Here is a 21,516-nt window from a genome sequence, read left to right as displayed (position 1 = left end):
CGGCGAGCAGCGAATGTAGTGCCATGGGAAGCGTGGCCCCTTGAGCAAGGAAAAACCATAAACACGAGATCCCCGAATGAGAAGTGGGTTGCGAGTGGGGGGTTGTTTAATACCGGCTGTCCATTGCCGGGGCAGACAGAATGCGGGTCTGTAGTGGAGAAGCTGAAAATTCTGGGGCCACGGGTGTACTCGAGTACAAAGAGAAGGAGGCGACCTTAACAGCCACTGCCCCCCCCGGCTCGAGACAACGGGTAGAGAGGTTTCACATGCAGGCAGTGGATCTCCTCGTCTCTAAGGTAGCCCTAAAACAGCAACGCAGGAACTCTCTGACGTCATTCCAATTGCTTCTCGGGCGTGCGTCGGCAAAAAGATGCATCCAGCGACCCCTCAACGTGGTTTCGCGACCTGGCGGGTTTGAGGTGTGGTATCCAGTGTTGACACAAATTTACACATCAAGCCACCTCGAATCGTCGGTAATCGAAATTGTAAACGGTTTTCTATTCACGCCCGAAGCAAACAAGGCATGCATAGACCCGGACCCTAGGCGAATCATCGCAATTCCTGTACGGCAGTGTATTGTCGCCAGTCAACACCATTGTTCTCTGCTCAAGACAACCACAGACTCTAACGTGCCTCTGCAGGACGCATCGCTATCCTACACTATTAGGCTTTTGGTCGTGAAAGCGCACAAACGGAACACACGCCTACGGGAGCAGAAGAAGCGCGAAAAGAACTCAAAGGAAGCTTGAGATGAAGTTTTTCGGAAGGAAATATCCATTGTCCGCCAGTTACGAACATAGGTTGCTACTCAAACTAGGACGTAAAGAAGGCTGCCCAATGCCTTGTAGTTCGCGATGGCAGCATTCTTCATAACCAATGGAAGAATGCCAGAAGGGAACAGCTGAATTACCAAAGAAGTAGGCTCTTATGCACCTCATGACATATACCTCTGTGTTTACAGATCTGTGGAAGTTAGTGATGACTGATACTCCATGGCTGAGTATGGAAACTTCGACGGCCAGGGAAAAATGTAAATTCTGGCCCAGCTAGCATCTAACTTCGGTCTCCCTATGGCCCTGGGAGGGTCCGAGCCGTGTGTGATTGTCAACCACTTTCCGCCAATCCATTCTCTTTTCTCTTTCAGATTTACAAGCCTATTCTCCTCAGCCTAGTAGCGCGTAGGTAAGTCTCGTATCTCTCGTATCAATTCCTGAAGGCTATAATAGACTTTTGTTGAGCTTGGTTCATGTGCTTCGGATCCTTCCACAAACCCAGGTCATTTTTGGCCTCCGTTCCGACGACAGACATACGCGGGGATCGCCCCTTTAAAGAGGTTGAGGCCTAAGCAAAGAAAGCACGAACTCGGAGTCAGATTCAAGTTAGAGCAACCGTTGAGCTCCTTAGTTGCCACTCTCGCAAAGCCCTCCAGAAATATGTGAAGTACTTTCGCCGTCTGGTCAGTTCAAAAGATACACGTTTGAAAGCAGAATAAAGCACGGACGTACATGGTATGAATGCCTTACTCGGCCATAGAATCTGACTGTGGGTCTCTGTATGATGTATTGGGCCAACGCCATGTGCCGAAGTAGCTGGGGACTCCACGGTTCGTTACTCTCCTCATACGAACACGAGGTCTATCTTCGAAAGTTTGGCATCTCTGAGCCATGGAAGAGACTAAAAAGAGCATATTGGGTTCCCCAGCACAATCGAGGGGCTCCTCGATAGTATGGTCAGTGCCACTCGTATGTGGAGTAACACTGGAATTCATCAAGAAGCTGCTTGGCTGGTTCTGCTTCCTCAATCCAACTCGTAATCAGTACCTGCTGTATCGTATTAAGCACCTCCTGTACCGCCTTGAGAATAACATCGAGCTCGCTCTTAGAAATTCTACTCAGATCCAGTCCTTTTGACTCCGGCAGCATCTTTTGCAATTCATCAATCGTGGCATAAGTCACTTCGCTGGACTGCTGCTGCTCAGTGTTCTCGCTGAATGATATGTTGCGCTGAGTCATTGGCCTGGTTCTTCCTTTGATATGAATCTGTTCAGATTCTGCCTCGACCTCCTGCTGTTCTTTGATATCCCCCTTCAGGAAGAGTTCATGGATCCTATCAAGGATCCTTTGCACTCCAGGGCACATGCCTCGTACTGGTACCTCGCGGTCAAAGTTGGTAAGGAGAGTGTTCTTGCAGTGAATGGTAATCTTCCCGTCTGCTATAGCATAGCCCCAGTCATCGTCATCGTATGTGACAGAGGGCTTACTACCTCGCGGTTTCTCCTCATTATCCTTGTAGGTATCGTCGACTCCATCGATATGTTTGTCCACAGGCAGTGTGGGTGCATTCTGTTTGTCCTGTCCTGGTCTCGCCCCCACGACTATAGTACCCTCTGCTGAATCTGAGTCGGACTCGTCGTGAATGAATGTCTCTGGTAGGCTTGATTTACTCTTGGGGGAAGTCAGATTTGAGTCTGGATCAGGTCGTGCTTGATGCGGAATCTCAGAATGTACCTATATATGTTAGTCACGATAAGTAAGAGTCTTTCCAAAATTTCACCGCCCCGCTATCACGCCCGCTACGCCACTCACCTCCCTGATGATATTGCTTGTGCTCAATACTGGTAGCTCAAGTTCCGGCGTTGAAGGAAAGTTTTGCGTTCCTTGGAGGTGTGTCAGGTATGTTTGAGGCTGAGATATCCTGTTACAATCCATCTCCTGGTATTTCAGTGGGCGTTCACCGATGTCTGAGTATATCCTATTTGCATTAGCCGAACTCGGAGCGGCCGCTTCTACTCGCGGCACACAGTCTTGTTGTAGGGTCTCGTGTGCATCTTCTGCAGGAGGTGCCTGGTCAACTGAAGAGAGAAATCCGGTAAATGAAGCACTGCTCAATGGTGCATGGTGAGAAGGACCCATATGAAGAGAAGTACTATTCAGTATCTGTGGTCGTGGCGTAAGATATCGGGGAGGCTGAAGTTTCTCTCTTGTGCTGCCGAGGCTAAAGCCATAGAGTTTGACGATCGTTTTGAGGGCAGATTCGAGTTTGTTCCATGGATGCACCCTGACACTATTCTTTCGCACGGCGACGGGCTGGGGGTCAGAGAATCCCATAATGATCTTATGGAAATCTTGGCTCCATGGATCTTTCTCGGACACCGTAGTCGGGTCAAGCTTACTCAACGTACTGCGAATAAGGTTCCTCTCTGGTAGGGAAAAAGGTTTTTTCGTGTCGACAAGGTACTCGACAAGGAGGATAATCTCGCAAGATGTAATATAGAACTCGCCTTTTGCAGCCCACAACATACACGAGACGCGTCCCCCGCCATCGGATTGACTATTGATGCTCGACAATTCGAAGGTAGTATTCAATGTCGATCCCTTTCGTGTTCTGTGGAAGACAACAATCCGACGATGCTTGGCCTTGTCCTGCTCTGACCAGTTCTCTCCCATCGATTTCAGATCACCCGTAATCTTCAAAACCGCCTTACTAGGATCAGATGAAGTGAGTTGGCAGTTTTCATCGTTTCGAGCATTAGCACTATCAATGCTAGTTTGGGTCAGCTGGAGAGCATTATTGGTCCCGCCGTCTACCAGGGCATGACCGTTGTCCCAGTTGGTGGACGTATCAGGGTAGTCTTTGCCTCCCAGTAGAGAAGGTAGTCCTGGATCTGGAGGAGATTGCCCTTGTGAAAACGAATAAATTCCCTAAGCAAGTTAGTTGTGGTACTTTATAGCTTTGCCAAGGTCCGACCGCTGTGCCATAATGTCACGCGACGTCACTTACCTCGTCGACACCATCACTTGTAACCGAGGCTGCTGGCTTGTGTTTACATTTTTTGGTGTGGCGCTCCTGATTGTCCTTTCGAGGAAACGTCTTAGTGCAATCCCGCCAGGCGCATTTATATGGACGTTCACGAGTGTCTTTGAAGCAAATGTTAGTAATATTGTTAATTCAATGGCCTGTCTTGCTTACGAATCTTCAAATGGCGTTTATATTCGCCAGGGTATTGATACCATTTGGGACAAAAAGGACACCATAATGCCTTTTGACTTCCTTTCTTGGCGGCTTTTGCCCTATGCATATTCCGTTGGGAAGCTTTTGCGCCCAACTTTGCTAGTACACCCCCAGTTGCTGGCAAGCTTTTCAGGCTCTCAGAGAATTCTGGAGTCGGCACTCTTGGTATCATTGCTTGCGGCCAATTCGAATCAATTTGGGCGTCTGGTAGCAGCGCTGGGTTCCTAAGAACACCGCTTTGCGCTGGTAGTTGGCAACGAGGTATATATTCTGACTGGATATCTCCTGTCGGCTCTTTAGAGACCTGACCTTGGCTTAAACATTGTTCCGGGAATAGATCATCAGATACTCGGGCTCTAGGCCCTCTTTTAAATGAGCTTTGGCACTGTGAAGTCGGAAAGGTTGCTAACTGGGAGGAACTTGAATGACCAGGATCGAGCGACATATTCGCGTATGGGGCCATTTCATATTGAGCAGGCTGGCTTTCAGTATAATGGGCGTAGGATCCTTTTGGTAGTATGTTGTCGTGGACTGGAGCAGTATAAAAGGCGCTTGGGTAGTCATCAGTCAATGTCTCGATTTCTGGAGCTGAATATGGAGGATCCGTGAGAGATTGTTCCACTTCCTGTGATAGTTGATGATGAGTCGGGATCAAGTCTGTTTCGGTAGCAACACCTGGATTTCCTACCTCCGTGACATAGGATGGCTGATTGAATAGTTGGAAGTCTGGGGATTGCTCGGAAATTAAAGTATCTTGATAGTCGTAAGAAAGATTGGCGGGAGGCCCTTGTTGGTTGCCATGGTGTTGTGGCATACGGTAGTCGTGGACTTGCGATTCAACATCAGCGTGATATAAGAGCCTGTTTGAGTGGTTGTTGTTTATATTGCGCAGTAGTGCTGGGTGAAAATGTATTTTTATGAAACTTGGTTGTTCATTATTGAGCTGAGAGTTATTCTCGGGTTTATATCTCTAGATGATTGTATCTAGGACTTTGAACTTTAAATCTAGGACTTTCAGACTAACAGTCTGAATCCTGAAGGGAAGGGGATTCCCGGATTTTCCAACACGCCCCCATCCACCTTGTCTTCAGGGCACAGAGTCATCGTGGACTTCAGTACTCCAAATAATACGACCTGCTTCCTCGATCGGACATGCACTGACTCGAATTGCTTCTAGAAAGTGACCGTGGCTGACGGCGTTCAATGGTTTAGTGAGTCCGTCTGCTACCTGCTCATGTGTGCTGACGTATTGCACATCAATATTCCCGGCTTCAACTTCTTCTCGGATATGGTGCTCGGTTAACGGAATGTGCTTTGTCCGTTGGTGAAGCTCAGGGTTTCTGCATAGCTTTAGGGAACCCTGGTTGTCGCCGTTCAGTGGGATAGGCATATGTAGCGGAAGGAGCAGTTCAGAGAAGAGGTTCCTAGTCCAGGCCAATTCTCTGGCACACTGGGAGAGTGCTGTATATTCAGCCTCGGTAGTCGATAGTGCCACTGTTTCGTGCCGTTTGGCCCTCCATGAGACTGTAGATCCTTCAAGTTGAACAAGCCATCCAAACGTCGATCTTCCCGTAACAGTGTCGCCTTTCCAATCCGAGTCGGCCCAAGCTGTGATGCTCCAAGCGGATTCAGGATCTTTCTTGACGCCCCCAAGCACCAGGCCGTGGTCTCTTGTCTGCTGTAGATAGCGGAGACCTCTTTTGATCATTCGTGAATGTGTTGGTGATGGATTCGACATGTATCTTGAGAGTACCGAGAGTAGGAAAGCTAAATCGGGTCTGGTTTGGGTCATTCCATACATCAGCGAGCCGGTTTTCGAGCTATAGTCTTCTCGTTCTTCTGGAGAAGCCGAGTCGCCATTGTCTCTTGGTTGCAGTGTCGAGAGTGAATTTCGCTCCATCGGGGTCTTGACCGGTCGACAATCCTCTAAGCCGAATTTCTTCAGTATTCTGGTAAAATATGCATCCTGGGAAAGGTAGATCAGCCTTGAGTTCCTGTCTCGGGTTATTCTTACTCCAAGAAAATGGCTGGCGGGACCGAGATCAGTCATTGTGAAGATCTCTCCCAGGCGGGCTTTGTACCCTTGGATTGCTTCCTTGTTGCTGCCCATGATGAGGAAGTCATCCACATATGTGATGATGATCACTCCCGTTGTGGGATTGTGATATACGGCCGTGTCAGACGTTACTTGTCGAAAGTCAAGGGATTCCAAGGCCTCCTTCAGCTTCTTTTGCCATTGCCGAGGCGCCTGTTTGAGTCCATAGAGGGATTTGATCAGTTTGCAGATCTTCTCGGTTGAGAATCCTGGCGGACGGTCTTCTGGGTGTTGGTCGAAATACTCTACAAGCCCTTCCGGCATTTCGATGAAGACTTCTTCCTCGAGGTCCCCTTCCAGGAACGCCGTCGACACGTCCATCTGCTCAATCTCCCAGTCAAGACAGGCAGCAACGGTGAGGAGGATTCTCCAAGTCGCCGCTTTGGCAACAGAGGCAAAGGTCTGGTTGTAGTCAAAGCCGAACTGTTGTTCAAAGCCTCTGACCACCAGCCGCGCCTTGAACTTGTCGAGGTTGCCGTCCTCGTTTTTCTTGACCTTGAATACCCATTTGACGGTAAGTGGCCTATTGTGAGCTTGGTTGCGGTCCAGCATGCGCCAAGTTCCTTTCGTGAGGAGACTGCGCAGCTCACTGTGTATTGCTCTGAGCCAATGCTCCCTTTGCGGACCTTGAAGCGCTTCAGTCATTGTTTTGGGCTCAGTGATCACCTCTTTTCGGGGATCGGGCAGCTTAGCTGATGTCATGGATGTTGTCGTCTGTCCATGCTGAGGATTATGCACCTCAGCATGCTGAAGATTGTTCACTTCAGACCTTTGTGGCCTTGGAGTCTTTGTCTGCTCCGTGACGGACTGTGGCCGGCTTGAGATGGGAGCTCCGTTCTTGCGGATTTCCGGCTCAACATCATGCTCAGTTTCGGTCAGGAGTTCTGTCTCCCCAACCTTTTCGTAGAATTGTACATTTGCAGAACGGACGATCTGATGTCCCTTCCTGCGAGAGGGCACCCAGCAGGTGTAGATCTGTGAACCTTCCATGCATAGGTAGATTCCAGCCTCTCCTCTTGGGCCAAACTTGTGTGATCTCAATCTTCGTTCCTGCGGTATGTGTATCGTGACTTGTGAGCCGCAGATTCGTTCTCCGGACAGATCCGGCTTGTTGTCTTGTCCGGGGAAGGCCTCGTTGAGAAAGCTTTCCATGGGAGTGAGGCCATCAATTGCCCTGGTGGCTGTCACGTTTGTCTTGCGCACCATATCTTCCAGGACCAATGGCCAGAGCTCTATCGGGATTCTTTCCGATTCCATGGTTGCTCTGACTTTGTCAAAGATGATGCGGTTAGAGCGCTCAGCAACTCCGTTAAATTCAGGAGTATATGGTGTCGTCTTGATGATCTTGACGCCGTGAGTGTACTCGAGGTTTTTGAGAGACGCACCATAGAGCTCAGAGCCGCCATCCATTTGGATTGCGTACACTCGGATGCCATACTGAGTTCGTATCTTGGAGATGAGCTGGCCTAGAAGTTCCGAAGCCATCCCCTTCCTCGTGAACGTGTAGGCCCATCTCATTCTATGCCTGTCATCTGTGGCAATCATTCCCCATCGTTCGCCTCTAATGCCCGGTGGATTGACTTTGAAGGTGTCAACATGAATGAACCCGGCCCTGGAGGCTCGTTTCCGTTTATTTCGCGGAGTCCATCGTAGGGCCTTTGCGATGTCGCAGGCGAGGCAGTAATTGAAAGGCTGATGGTCGTGGTGGCCGTCACAGTACATTCCTCTGGTCATTTTGGCAGTCTGTGACACCTGATATGCGTTAACATGGCCGAGTCTTCGGTGCCAAAGGTCGACATTCAGGCATTGGTTTGATGAAGCAGTGTGATGATTGCATGGTTCTGGCTGGAGTTCCGAGACGGCCTGGTTTGAAACAGTAGTCTTTCCGACCTCAGTGTTCACGTACAGACCGTCCCTTCCTATGCGGAGGAGACCAAAGACATCTCCTGTTGGGTCGTACATGTCGTTCCCGTCTATCCAGCCGCCGTTCTTGTATAGCCTGAGTCCTGACATGACATTTACCGGAAACTCAGGGATGAACAGCGTGTCTTTGAGGTTAATTGTGACCTGCTCACCCCATTTGTTTATGAAGCAAATTTTGACTGTCCCCTTACCGAATGGGTACACCTTCCCACCGCCCGTAACGAGGACCGTTCGGGTTGCAGGCTGCAGTTCTGTGAATAGGCTTTGGTCGTTGCAGATGTGGACTGATGAACCTGTGTCGAACAGCCATTCTGCGGTTGAAGAGATGTTATCAAGGGAGACTTTACACGTCTCTGTATTGTCCATAGGTAGCTCGTCTGAGACGCTGTCTTCAAGAATCAGAAAAGATCGCTCAACTGTCATGTGATTTGATTCCTTGATATGGAGATTCTTGGTGCTGTCGCGTTGAAGATCATGCTCCATGAGTTCCTTGGCGAGACGGACTGCCCAGTCGGGTCGCTTATCCTTATGGGCGAACCAACAATCATTTTCATGATGTCCTCTCTTCTTGCAGTTCGTGCAGGTATGTTCCTTGTTCTTGCCGACTCGATGATTGGTTTCCTGGCTAGACTTGTTCGCGGCTCGCTGGTTCTTTGAAGATCCTCTCCTCCGGCCACTTGCCTCTTGCTTTCTTGCGGCCGGGCCCTTCCTTCCAGTCTTTTTACTGTGAGCCCAGTACGTGGAGGCAGTACCATGACTGTCATCATCATCTGATGACCTGTTTTCATCAATGAGATCTTGCTGCATTGATCGTAGTGTTGGCGGATGCTCCGAGCGTAGGAGAGCGCGCTGTCTGGCAGTCCAGTCAGGGTACTCGTTCTCGCAGGCAGTCAGATAAACAACCTTTTTGAGGGTATCTGAGATTGGTTCTTTCTGCTCGAGGAGAAGTTTGACGAGTCGTTCAAAGTCGACATTAAATTGTGGAATTGTCTCGTAAGAGCTTGTTTTGATCCGGATGAACTGGTAAAGTGTTGTCTGCAGAAGAACTGGGCCCGTGCCAATACAATAGGCCTGGAGAAGGTTGAACATCTCCTGGGGATTCTCAATCCCGACTAGTTGACTGAGTGCTTCTCCAGTGCAGTTACCTCGGATGGAGACGGCAGCTTTTGCCGCCCTGATCTTTTGATCCATAGTCTGCTGTTCCTCGGGAGGGTAATCACCAAAGACAGCATCTTCGAGGCCATTGATCCGAAGAATGGCCTTCTGAGCTGGGCAATATTGCTCCCAATTGGAGGGGCCGCCTAGCTTGAGCTCTTGCGGAAGGAAAAGAGTATTCTTTTCAGAGATGACCGTGGTACTGTCATACATTGAGGATGGTGTGTGGTCTTGACCTGAAGCACCAGGTTGCGACGATTCGGATGCAGGCGATACTCTGATTGTGTTGCGAGTTCGCATGGTGGAAGGTGGGGCTCGTCGTGACGTCATCTTGAGTTGAAGTTAAAGTTTGGTTCTTTGATTCAGAAGAGAAACCCGGTGTTTGCTAACCCGGGCTCATAACCTGTTGTTTATATTGCGCAGTAGTGCTGGGTGAAAATGTATTTTTATGAAACTTGGTTGTTCATTATTGAGCTGAGAGTTATTCTCGGGTTTATATCTCTAGATGATTGTATCTAGGACTTTGAACTTTAAATCTAGGACTTTCAGACTAACAGTCTGAATCCTGAAGGGAAGGGGATTCCCGGATTTTCCAACAGATCATCCAACAGGGCATGTGACAACCAGTTGACTTTCGGCCTTGACGCGCTCGAGCCTTTAGTGAGGCCCGATAGCATCGGTAGTTTCCGATCGATTTTGACTCATCGGATAACTTTATGGATAATTGGGCGGCGAAACCATGCTACATCATAACAACCAAATCGCGATCTGGTGGAGGCTTCAGGTGTGGGGATGTGACCATAGGCTATCGAACAATATTGTCAGTATGTACTCGACTGGGGCCTTCTTAATCTGGCACCAACTGACCGATTCCCAAGCCAAACTGGGGATCCAAGCCACTGTGAGCCCCCAGCCGTTGTTAACTTGGCGTTATCAGTTCCACTTCTCGTCAATTGGGCTGGTTCGTCCGCCCATGGTAGTCCTTCCTCTTGAGCACTTCTGACCGGTTAGCATGCATTGATGTAGATGTGTGGATGGCCATCGAATGTGTGAACGAGATGAATTGGGGCGGAGTGTGACGGTCGAAAGGTCCTGGGAATCAAGTTACACTCCAGGTTGCCGACAGACTCATTCCCCTCGACCAATATCCACCTTCAACAACAGCGCCTCGGGCTAGGCAGACTAAGAGAGCTTTCCAAGGCAAGCCATCCCCTCCTTTGTTTCTCGTTCATCTCTATCCTTAGATTCAAAGGAGGTGTGGAGAGGTTCGGCGAGATGTGAATTTGTCGGCAATCGAAGAGATGGATGACAGTATAAAGTTGCGGGACTGCAGTACTTAAGTAAAGGATAATGACCTTTGTTTAAGGACATGAAGATAGCCCCGAGATTTTGGAAAGGTTCATCGGAGCAGCAGTCTCACCAAGCTAGCGCTAGAGTGACCTGGTGAAGTTCGCGGAGTCACGGTGCCTTTGCGGTCAATGTCTGACAAGTTCAATGCTTGCAGGCCAGTCTTGTGATCCCGGCAGCAGTGATATCGAACATCTTGGTTCTCAAGCGGTGCTTGATGCCTCGGTTGTGGACTCCGTAGTTGTGTTCATGTCTTTCGCACATGTTGAAGGCCGCTCGAGTTCACTAATAGTTGGTGCCACCTTCAGACCCTTTGTGAGATGTAGATCAAAGTTCCGTGTCCCATTTTCTTTTCGTCATGGGAGTGTCACATGGCTGGGCGGTCGATTTGGCCGTCCATGTCGTTGTTCAGGGCCTGGGCGGTCTCAGTATTTTCAAGACCCGAAGCTGAGACGCGTTATGACGACCCCCTGATCTGGGATGAAAACGTGAAGAGTGATGAATCGATTGCGGCACTCTTCACAAGCATTACTATGCATTAGGCCTTGTGACGCCACGATAAGATTCAATATTTTGGTCGACTTCAAGTGGGGTCAGTGGTGCATGTCCCCACTGCAATTTGGTTGTTTGCCGTTGTACCATGCACAAGACCCACCAGCCTGCCTGAGGATTCATTGACGCCCTTACTTGACTTCATTTCCAGCAACAACACAGGAGAGACATCAGCAGCATCAACATCAATCTCAAACTTTAGTCTGGATATCTTTCCCTACCTTCTTCACAGATCCACCATGGCTACTATTGACCCTGCCGTTCCACAATACCACCGGGCTCGTATTGCCCAATATGTTTTGAAGCGTATGCGTCAGAAGTCCCCAGAAAGTACCCTCACCGCCAAGAACCTCCTGGCGATTGTTGAGAAACCACCTTTGCCACTGACAGTGGAGATAACATTTCCTCGCATCACCTTTTGCTGCGGCTGCATGTGTAAGCCAATTCCCCGTACTTCTCTTGCCAGCTAATAACTTTCACTACAGGCGGATCCTATGGGATAGACTGCCCTTGCCGCGGCGAGGGTTGCCGTTTAGGAATGAGAGTCCATATTGACATGGAAAAGAACCATTGGAAGCGCGACTTAACGCCGCCACAATATGCTCCCTCCCCACCTGTGACCTTGACGGAGGGCCAAATCATCAAGGTCGTTCCACACAACTTCAAGGCTCACCTCAACGCTATCCTTGAACCATTCTTACGCGCCGCGATCTGTGCCTACAATGAGAAATATGCTAAGTGGGCCTATGGCCACATTCTCAACCCTGACTCTCGTGAGCTCGATTATCGCTTCAGAACTCTAGAGGATCAGCTTGAAGCAACTACAACTCAGATTTTCAACAGAATCTTAGACGATGTAGGCGGGCTTGAGGTGCTTGATAGGAACAGCACAGACTTCAGGGAGAAAATCATGATGGGCTCGATCACTGCTTTCACGAGAAGAGCATAAGAAGGGAGACGGGGATGGTAATCAACACGAGAGCCTTCTCGGTCCGGGGAATGCTATTGTAATTTTCATAACAGTCTATATCCCTATCATTCTAAACCACAAATCTCGAATTCTGACTACTACAAGTTTCAATTTTCCGTGATCATTCTATCCTGGCACTTTTAGTCATGTAGGTGTCCATACTGGCTGGCCTGGGCCCTGGGTCGTAGAGGGTGAGCTGAATATAGTATTTTCGGATATGTAGTGTTGCCGTAGTGTTCGAGATTATTCCCAATATCGAGATAATCATACTCGTAACTCTGGGCTCCGGTAAGGCACAAGATAAGGCCGCTAGGCTATTAAAAACCCCTACGCGGACGGTTCATCGAGGAGACGCATATCGAAGAAGGAGCAGAACTCTGACTTGGAGTCTTCGACAACTGCGGTGAAGAGTTCATCCTCTACCATGGCGATCTCAAAAACCTGCTCATGTTTAGGGTAAAAAAGATCTTGTCGACCGGGCCAGTAGACTCATAGTAGGTCCTTGCATTTCCTCATGCCAACGGGCCAGTAGAGTTGTCTCTTTTGCAACTCGACCTAAATCGTACTTGTAATCGACCATACGTAGACGAACGTATTGGCCGCGGAGCCGTTCCAGATGATCGTGTTGTGGTTGACGTTGTACCCGTCCGCGAGGAGGAAACAAAGAAACAAAAGCGTCCTCTGCGTGGAGGATACCTTAGAATTTGACCAGGTCTTGCATTAGCAAGTTAGAAATGATCTCGTAGTTGTTGACGATCTCGGGCAATGTGGTTCCGCTGACCGTCAGGTAGTTACTTTATGTCTCGTCCCTCCGCCTAGCTCCCAAAAAGCTAGCTCACCTTAGGTTCACTCTGTTGATTCAAGCTCTCGGATAGCAAAGGGAACATGGCGTCTCAGGCTGGGAGCGCATTGCCGAATACCCATGACATTGGATGCCTCAAAGCTTGTCATGATCTTTCTGGATCTTGCCAGCGTGTTTAATACAAAGATGACTGTAATTACCCTATTGCCACAAGGCTGGTGAGACGGCGACAAGATGTCTCAACCTATAACTTCTACAAATAATCCAATAAGTGAGGCCCAGGAACAAATTATTCCTGACCTTGTGCCATGCTTGGTGTGCCATCAAGTTTGCTAAACATTGTAATGAAGATAGGTTGGTGCGTAATTGATATGCTGACTAACCCGGTATTGCTGTACCGGGGCGAGTCTATTTTGAATGAAGTAATAGATTGCTACGACGCAACCCTCACAGCATGTCATCTAACTCATATCGCAGAAAAACTCAGTGGTATAGTATATAAATATCATATCACTTTGGTTTTACAAACACAGGAATAGAATGCTTGACAGGCACCGGGATGACAGCATGGATGGCGATGATGAGATTGAGCCTCCAGGACTTGGTATTGTTTTGAAAGGTCTCGCGGCCGTAGGAGGGTCAAAGTTAATTCATGCTTATCCGGGATGAGCCCGGCGAAAGTAGGAGGTGGGTGGAGTTTCGCAATTCGCTCCACATCCTCACACATGTGCAGACAGACATTCAGGTCAATAGCATCCATGGCATCTTGCGGAACACATACAAGTCGCTCTTTTCAAAGAATTAAATCTCAGATATGGTGATTCTAACTGGCGGAGGGAAGGATCCACAGTGAGAATCCTCGAAGAAGACAGGTCTCTTGGACTGGACAGCATCAGACGGAGCCTCCCAAGGGCTGATCCCGACACTTGCCTCCTGGTGGGCGATGTCGAGCTTTGATATGTTCTGCTCTCCACTTTCAGAGCTTTTGGGGAATCTGATCTCTCGGTTATTTACTTTCTGCCGTTACCACTGCTAAAATTCCCGGAGCTTCTTCTTCCAGATCCTGTCACTTTCCTTAAAGGCCGCTTCAGTGTCTATCAGCTCAGATACGATGCTTCTGGCAGCTGTTTCACACTGAGAACGGTCGTAGTTGAAAACAAGAGCTGGCAAGGCGTTCTGTTCGTGAAGCTCATATGCCAGAGTGAAGAGCCTGTCAATATTGTGAACAGGATTTGAGTAACTGCAACGTTGTATCTTGGCGGTACTGTCAGCTTGCACCGAAGGGTCAACACTCTGTTGCAAAGCGTAGAAGGGAGACTCTGGCTTCTCCATGGCCTCCTTTAACGTCTTCTTTAAATGCTTCTCCCACTCGACAATATGAGTCTTTTCGATGACCTCTGGCAATTGAAACCATCGTCGGCTTGTCCAATACAATGAACCTCATAGAATATGATTCTCTTGAAACGCCGTGACCATGCGGTTGAGCTGCTGGCGTTTGTCGAGGCTAGGAGCATAATCCGTAACATGTGAGGCGCTGTAACCAATATTTGGCACCGAGGAGGGTTGTTGATGCGGTAATCGCGCGTGTGTGAATCCCCCAAACGGACTTTCCCTCTTGCATCCTGAACCTTTAAAAGAATCGGGCCTCGATCTTCGTAGCGATCTGATTCACAAGTACTTTTGTGGAAGCGACGTACACCAGGACTCCATCGTCGCTCTCCTCAAGTACCCTCTTCATGGCGTAGAAGGAGGTGAAGGTCTTTCCTGCAGACGTTGGAGCCACAATCAACAAGCATTCATCGGCATCCCGGTCCGGTGGAAGAATTCTATGCTAAAAACCCCAGTTTTTCGCCGATATCGTGGCACGGAGCTCTCTGCTGATGAGGCCATGCTGTATTTTAAGGTCAGAGACCACATAGGGCAGCAGAGTCTTGACTCGGGATATGGGAGGCAATGGACTCCTCGGTTCGCTAGGAGAGGTGCTGGCAACGCGGCTGATGGTGCGTCTTCGAATAGCATATGTCCCTTAGATGCCGGCTCTGACGCCGTGCCATCATTTTTCCCTTAACTGACTGTATTCTTCACAGGAGACGCGCCCAACTCCGTTCGCGATCAGACGATGTGCCAAGATCCTCGGTTTATGACCTTCCAAAGCGCGTACCTCAACGAGATTGCGAATTTTGACCTCCAGAATGCGTTCCTAGAAGAATAGAAGGAACGCCAGCTGTTTCGGCTGTTCGCACATGCCAGCCTCACGCGCGATCCTCGAGCTACGGCAGACATGGTGCCTGACTCAGTCTGGGCCAACCTGGCACCATATCCGGAAATCGTCGAGCTTCGAGAACAACGCGCACAATTGAAGCGGAGCAAGTACCGCATCGAGGGTCATGAGGACGAGGAAGAGATCCGACAGCTCACCAACATAATCCGAACGAAGAGGGCGTACCGCGAAAAGCAGGTCGCCAAAGAATGCCGCGAGGATTACTTCTAGCACCGTCCCACTTGAGACATTGAGTAGCAGGCACGCGAGACGGTCAAGCGTCATCGCGTCCAGCAAAACGTCAGGACTGAGGCTTAACCTCACATCAAAGCGGACAGTGAGCCTGAGCATAACCTCAACCAATTTCTTCTCCTCATGCAACCCGGAAAACGCCCGGACTGTATCGGCGACGCGCAGCTCTCCCTCGAAAAGCGTGCTTTTTCGTACTGCCGTCCGACCGTTTGGAACGGCCATTTTGATGACCAGCACTTGATCGACCGCGAGAGAGCACTGCAATGTGGTGACAAGATAGTGTGTACACACCCTGCTTGTCGCAGCCAAAACCAAGGACAAAATCTCGGATTCCATTATATGGACCAGTTTAGGACCCATGTGCAGATAATTCATCGGGTGACGCTGCGATCATCGTGCTAAGTGGAGCAAAAGCGATTGCGCAAGCTGAGGCGTCGAAAGATAGTTGAAGGATAAGCATGACAAGTTTGGAGCAATAGATAAAAAATAGAATGTTGGGGTAGCTCAATTCAATCTGGCTGAACTAATATGGCTCGATCGACTACCGCATACAATTCTTGCGCAAGGCCCAAACCTGCTTGTTGACATAATCCAGTACAGCATCATTTTGTCTCGAGTATTCCGGATGATCAATATTGCATAAACCTAGATGATAGACAGAATCGTACTGGCTCCCTTTAACTAGGTTGCACTGGTTTCTTCGTTGTTGCGCGATATCATGTTGCGTACGATGATGCGGCCCTCTGCTCGATCTTTCTCTTTAAAGATGCTCAAACCATGAGCCTGGAGGAACTTGAACTCGTCCCCATAGTGCTTCTTCACCCATGCATTCTCATTCGCTCTCAGAGGCCCCTCGTCTATGTCTTTATCCAGTAACAGAAGTTGAGCGTTATCATGCTTCTTTCTTTCGCTGTCCGGCCATTCCACCCGAAGTAGGTATTTCGTGAATGGATCAAAAGGTGGAGGTCCAACCTTGGGGCCGACCGGAGGTCCGCTGAGACGAACTTGGAAAAACCGGGCGGCTTGGGGCGCCGGCATAAAATAGGCTATGCGGCGGCTATCAGAGAGTCTGTGGATGGAACCCGAGGAGGTTCCAGAAACCAAAGTGACGACATGGTAGTCATCTAGAACGGGCGACCCGATGATGTTGCAGATGATGCTAGGGGCGTGCAGTACGTTCCTCAAACGGAGGGTGCCATGGGAGCGTGGACCATTTCGGTTTGGGGATGCCTTCGTGGGAAGGTCGACCGTACCTATGCCGATAACTTCAATCAGAGTTCCAGTCATGCTGTTAATAGCAGAGTTGAGGGAAACGTAATCGTCACCGAACCAAGAACGGTCTTTAGCAACGCTGGTCTTGTTAGAAGGTCGATCTTGCATCGCCAGTCACGGAGCCAGCCGGAAGGGAAATACGCACTGAACGTTGGAATTGTTGGACCAAACCCAAGTGGGGCAAGGCAGGTTAGCCTGAGGTGTCCTCTGCAACGATGCCATCGTGAGGATCAAATTTCTCAGATAGTGTGCAATATGAGACTTGGTGCTGTACCACGAGCGCTTTAAAAGCACCCTGGCTTACCAGTCAGGAAAAGAAGCAACAAATGAGTCTACTCAGGTCGTAGTTTACAAATCACCATTGTCAGTATGGTAGAATTAGTAATTCGTAGATATATCTTACCTTTACCTTCAAGGGATTCTACCTAGGGAGGACTTCTTGTTGACTTGTTGAAACCAATTCCCATTGGTTGGCTTTAGCTCAGCTCAAAGCCAGCCCCCGTCATTTCAAGCCAATCAAAAACCCGGCTGGAAGTGCGTTGTTGCGAGCGTCGCCAGCATGCGATAATGTCGTCCCCAGCAGGCTTAGGCATGTCATAGCATACCAGTATCATCGCGTAGAAGCAAGACATCAGTGTCCTGTGCATGCAAGCCTTGCAAAAGGATGTACCCTCTGACGGTTGTCAAGTACCCCATCTATAGGCGAGAGGGTTTATCTGGAGGTGACGTTAGCGGCCGGGACGTGCTTCTGCGCTACAAGGGCTGTCAATGACCAGGGCGCACAGAACACAGCCCTAAGGCAATAGATAGGCTCTGTGGTGGAGATGCGACCCTGAAGTCCCCCAAAGATGATAGATGGATTTAAAATGCGGTCGCTACCTATTAGTCAAAAAGGGCAGGCGACCCTTGGTCGTGCCCCGCGTGGCAATAAATCTATCTACACGATCATGACGAGTTGTAGGAGTGGGTGAGAGGGCCCTGACTTTGCTGATGTTTAGTTGTGTTTGCTAATGCTGGATTAACACCTGGATGTCCCTGTCGCCCTCGAGCCTTTGTTCGGCATGACGATACGGAACTTTACTCACAAGTGAAGGCTCCAAGTAATGGCACTCAATGGATATGGGGCAGCCAGGCAGACCTCATGCGCCCTACACAGGCCGCTCTGTCACAGCCTGGGATGGTATGTACAACGCCATGGAGGACAGTCAAGGCCCAGAAGCTCCACGACCCTGTGGCACCAATGATCCGCAGCATGACTATGGCCATAACAGTATCCATACGAATAATTATGAGCAAGCACTAAATAACGAGCTCTCCGACTCATCCACCGATAGTGATCGAGAACTCTGTGTTGGCAAATGCCAGTCCGATTATTGCCCACGATGATACAGCCCTTGGCACAATTGACAGCTGTAGCCGACGAGGGTTGCTAAAGTTTCTAGGACAGTCACAAAAACTGGAGTTCAGGTGTAGAAATGATGGTCACAGAGATGTTGGGCTTCTCCATAAGAGCCCGTCGTCGATAGAACGTTTAAAATTTGTTTGTTTGTTTGTTTGTTTGTTTGTTTGTATATTTTTCGTCTGGGTGGCTGTAACGAAGCCAGATCTCCTACTGGAGCAAAAGACGTGCTGAGCTAGCTAGGTACAGGGAAACCCCGCTTCCTTCACCATCCAGCATACCAATGGCACAAAAGGTGCTGTATTTCTCAAGCCCGTCACCCGTCAGCGGGTTCGGGGGCAATCTATTGTCGAACTTTTTCCACCGACCAGAATTCTCTCGCGCATCACTACATCTGCCGACGCAGTCCACAATCTCCAGTAACCAAGTTGTAGCTCGTAGTCGACTGTCGCGGCGGCAGGGAAAAACCTCGGGAAGGAATCAGAGGCCGACGGTGCGGCTTGCCTTCAAAGGAGAAAAACCCATCGCAATCGGCGTCGTTGATCGGGAGGATGTCGCTACCGATGCCATGGGCATCGTCCTCCGATATCTAAGGCGTTCTGGTTCTGAGGTGCCGCCATTAGATCCGACAAAGGTGTTGTCAGAGAAGGCGAACTCTCCAAAATTCCTTCTCTGAAAACTGCTGTTAGGGAGCCGATAGCATCCCCGCAGTTTTGTGTGGTCGCGTGGCCTGCAGAAAATCCCGCTCCTAACACGGCACTAACAGTGCGTGCCAAGAAAGAATTTTTACAGGGGAGAGTTGGGGAACGTTTAAAATCACCATGGTGGTGTTGCGCTGCAGGGTAGGTCACCTAACTCTCGGCCGTACTGGGTAGTTGTGGTTTGTCGCTTTGCCAGCATGGAACTCTGGTCAATCAAAACTTATCCCCTGGCCAATTTTCTTTGGTTATCCGGATACCAACTCAGTCCCGTCCTGCAGAAACTGGATGACCTTGGATGGATGAGGGCAGCCGCGTTGCTTCACGATACAATCCGATTCATCGAACCAACCACCGCTGCGAGTGCCTCCAATATGGTGTTGTCCTGGCAGGTACCGTACTTTAGAGCGATACGCTAGCTTCCTCCTTACGATCCACGAACCTGCTCAAGTTGATCAACGCGACCTGCTCTGACGCGTCCCTCGCTCGGCCGCATCGCGGCATTACCTCCTACCAAGATGATATTATGAAAGGTGCACCCGAACCTCTGTTCGCTTCTCTCTACTTCTTACTGACTATCTTTACACAGGCCGGCCTGTTTTCCGATCCCGCTCGTAGCTCTTCTAGTCAACTGTTGTTGTGTCGTACTGTCCAAGACTGCCTCAAATCTAGCCCGATGATCGAGATGCCTTCTGGCCAGCGACCCCACGGCGATGTCGTTGCCGTATGGAAGGTACCTTAGGGTGACGATTCGCATCCCTTCCTCGCCCATCCGCGATCATACTCACCAGCGATCGATACCCTGTCCGCGACCGATTCACCGACCTTCACCCCGATCTTCACCGCGCGATTTGTGAAGCAACAAGTTCTGGTTCATATAATTGGATGTTGATTGCAAGCCCAAGGTTAGATAACCTACAAGGATGGCAGTTCCTACTCGTCCATCAATCCTCCAGCGCTGCCAGTATTTTGGCTTCATTCAGTTGTAGCGATATGGCGCTTTTCCGAGCCCTTGGTTTGCTCGATACTGCCCAGTCTCATCACGGATGCCCTCGACAAAGTTCTTCACGTCATGTGCTGTCACAAACTGGCTCGTCCGGAATCTGCAGCCGCCCTTGTTTTCTGGGACAGGTTCTGGGGACTCACTTACGAGGGTAGGCCTAACATTCTGTCCCTCCATTTCGACTGTACTGACCGATCCCTAGAAAAATTACGGTATCTCTTCCTCTATCTAACTACGCCTATAGTCCTTCTCACCAGCTCCATTACCTGCTACCTGACCAAAAGCTCCGACGGATATCCTGGCAGCCGAGGTGCCTTCTTGCCGGCTATTCCAGGACGTGACATCATTTCTGTTCTGAGATCACACGACACATGAACCTTGACCAGACTTCCACATACGGTCAGCTTGATCGTCAGTTACCCTCGGTCCTTCGACAACTAGCCATCCAACTGAGTTGTGGTTCGATGCCAACTTGCCACTCGATTCCGCCTGGCCGAACGTGCATCCATACACCTGTACGTGTGTATCCGTACGCAAGGTGACCGGAATGTGCCCCAGCTTTCGTCCTCAACCCATTCCACTGCCAGCGTCGCCATTTTCCGCAACGAGAGCCAGCAAAGGCAACCGCAATCTACTGGTCAGGATTGACGCCCTGTAAAGGATCTTGCTCCATCATTTGTCTTGCTCTCATGCACAAGCGGGCGAGCCCGTCAGCGTCTCCTCAAAAGCGCGTGTTATCGCGACCAGAACAATTCGCGATTGAAAATCCATGGTGCACGCCATGCCAGGTTAGGGAGGGGAATTTCACGCCTCACCAGGCACGACACCGAGCCATTACCGCGATTCATGATCCTAGAAGTAGTGACCGGATCTTTCGCGCGGATACGAGCCGAAGCTGAGAATGCAGCTGTTGTGGAGGAGAAAAATGGCAAGAGGAGTGCGACGTTTAATATTGCGGAATTTGAGGAGAGTATGCCTCTGCTGGTGGGCTGTTATCGCGAGACGTTGCGTCTTGTGAACCAGACTCTTAGCACGCGACGCATCCTCCAAGACACAAGCGTCACAACACCCGAAGGAGCAACATATATTCTCAAAAAAGACACAGACTTGCAACTCCCGGCTGGCGTAGCACACTACGAGGACAGTGTCTGGGGCGCAGATGTCAACGTCTTCAATCCAGAGCGCTTCCTCCCATCATCCAAGGGAAGCACAGAGGATGAGCGCAAGCGAAAAGCAGCGTACATACCCTTCGGAGGCGGTCGCCATCTGTGTCCAGGCCGCAACCTCGCTTAGCAGAGATAATCGGCTTCGCGTCTGCTCTACTACTGGGTTTTGAGATTGAAGCTGTGGGGATGGGCTTTGGCAATGTCAAGATGCTGGGACCGCAGCTTGCAGGCGGGACGGTAAGGCCTGAGAGGTATGGCGCTGGGTTGGGGGCTGAGATAGCGATGAGGCAGGGATGGGAGGATGTGGAGTGGAGGTTTGAGTGTTGATATTTTGGGGAAGATATTGATGTATCATTTCATCAATCGTGTTTGCTATGCTAATACAGTGATTGACCCCAAATACGATGGTACAGACGTAGAAAAGCCCCTGTTGTTTTGTGATTTTTGTCGAAATGCATGTAGAATAAAGCAGATAAATCCCAATTATCTGATTGGCCATGTCATGAAAGACCCCAACTCCGTCACGTGTGTTCCATACCGTTAATCCAAACCCATTCAATCACAGGAGACGCAACCCGCAAGCGGATTGTCCAGAAAAAGCCTTGAGGAAC

The 21,516-nt window shown here is 49.7% G+C and overlaps 8 protein-coding genes across 11 annotated transcripts; 4 read left to right on the top strand and 4 right to left on the bottom strand.

Moving 5' to 3' along the window:
- Positions 1-919: 919 nt before the first annotated feature.
- FOXG_12548 (uncharacterized protein) lies at positions 920-4,908 on the bottom strand. Of its 4 annotated transcripts, XM_018392360.1 has the most exons (6): positions 4,700-4,905; positions 3,970-4,636; positions 3,781-3,917; positions 2,586-3,701; positions 1,506-2,507; positions 920-1,443 (listed from the first exon to the last, which is right to left on the bottom strand). In XM_018392360.1, the coding sequence occupies exons 1-5, from the start codon at positions 4,823-4,825 to the stop codon at positions 1,731-1,733; spliced, it is 2,823 nt and encodes a 940-aa protein (XP_018251990.1). In that variant the 5' UTR covers positions 4,826-4,905; the 3' UTR covers positions 920-1,443; positions 1,506-1,730. The 4 variants fall into 4 exon arrangements, with proteins under 4 accessions (XP_018251990.1, XP_018251988.1, XP_018251989.1 ...); XM_018392358.1 differs by having other exon boundaries at positions 3,970-4,908; XM_018392359.1 differs by having other exon boundaries at positions 1,506-2,444; positions 3,970-4,908.
- A 6,298-nt stretch (positions 4,909-11,206) lies between these two features.
- Positions 11,207-12,167, top strand: FOXG_12547 (uncharacterized protein). Its single transcript, XM_018392357.1, has 2 exons — positions 11,207-11,518; positions 11,569-12,167. The coding sequence occupies exons 1-2, from the start codon at positions 11,323-11,325 to the stop codon at positions 12,030-12,032; spliced, it is 660 nt and encodes a 219-aa protein (XP_018251987.1). The 5' UTR covers positions 11,207-11,322; the 3' UTR covers positions 12,033-12,167.
- A 1,720-nt stretch (positions 12,168-13,887) lies between these two features.
- On the bottom strand, positions 13,888-14,187 carry FOXG_20988 (uncharacterized protein; the record flags this gene model as incomplete). Its single annotated transcript, XM_018401317.1, has 1 exon — positions 13,888-14,187. The coding sequence occupies one exon, from the start codon at positions 14,185-14,187 to the stop codon at positions 13,888-13,890; it is 300 nt and encodes a 99-aa protein (XP_018251986.1).
- Positions 14,188-14,683: 496 nt separating this feature from the next.
- On the top strand, positions 14,684-15,346 carry FOXG_20987 (uncharacterized protein; the record flags this gene model as incomplete). The annotated part of the gene is made up of 3 exons (XM_018401316.1): positions 14,684-14,855; positions 14,943-15,051; positions 15,106-15,346. The coding sequence occupies 3 exons, from the start codon at positions 14,684-14,686 to the stop codon at positions 15,344-15,346; spliced, it is 522 nt and encodes a 173-aa protein (XP_018251985.1).
- A 501-nt stretch (positions 15,347-15,847) lies between these two features.
- Positions 15,848-17,035, bottom strand: FOXG_12545 (uncharacterized protein). Its single transcript, XM_018392356.1, has 2 exons — positions 16,785-17,035; positions 15,848-16,718 (listed from the first exon to the last, which is right to left on the bottom strand). Exons 1-2 carry the CDS (start codon positions 16,859-16,861, stop codon positions 16,049-16,051), a joined length of 747 nt encoding a protein of 248 aa, XP_018251984.1. The 5' UTR covers positions 16,862-17,035; the 3' UTR covers positions 15,848-16,048.
- Positions 17,036-17,752: 717 nt separating this feature from the next.
- Positions 17,753-18,025, top strand: FOXG_20986 (uncharacterized protein; the record flags this gene model as incomplete). Its single annotated transcript, XM_018401315.1, has 1 exon — positions 17,753-18,025. One exon carries the CDS (start codon positions 17,753-17,755, stop codon positions 18,023-18,025), a length of 273 nt encoding a protein of 90 aa, XP_018251983.1.
- A 791-nt stretch (positions 18,026-18,816) lies between these two features.
- Positions 18,817-21,456, top strand: FOXG_12544 (uncharacterized protein). The gene is made up of 3 exons (XM_018392355.1): positions 18,817-19,269; positions 19,326-19,890; positions 19,942-21,456. The coding sequence occupies exon 3, from the start codon at positions 20,586-20,588 to the stop codon at positions 21,030-21,032; it is 447 nt and encodes a 148-aa protein (XP_018251981.1). The 5' UTR covers positions 18,817-19,269; positions 19,326-19,890; positions 19,942-20,585; the 3' UTR covers positions 21,033-21,456.
- FOXG_20985 (uncharacterized protein) lies at positions 19,716-19,916 on the bottom strand (the record flags this gene model as incomplete). Its single annotated transcript, XM_018401314.1, has 2 exons — positions 19,716-19,858; positions 19,883-19,916. The coding sequence occupies 2 exons, from the start codon at positions 19,914-19,916 to the stop codon at positions 19,716-19,718; spliced, it is 177 nt and encodes a 58-aa protein (XP_018251982.1).
- Positions 21,457-21,516: the final 60 nt, after the last annotated feature.

This window comes from Fusarium oxysporum, chromosome 3, assembly GCF_000149955.1.
Source record: "Fusarium oxysporum f. sp. lycopersici 4287 chromosome 3, whole genome shotgun sequence".
NCBI classification, from domain to species: domain Eukaryota; kingdom Fungi; phylum Ascomycota; class Sordariomycetes; order Hypocreales; family Nectriaceae; genus Fusarium; species Fusarium oxysporum.
This window is presented reverse-complemented; position numbering and strand designations above follow the sequence as displayed.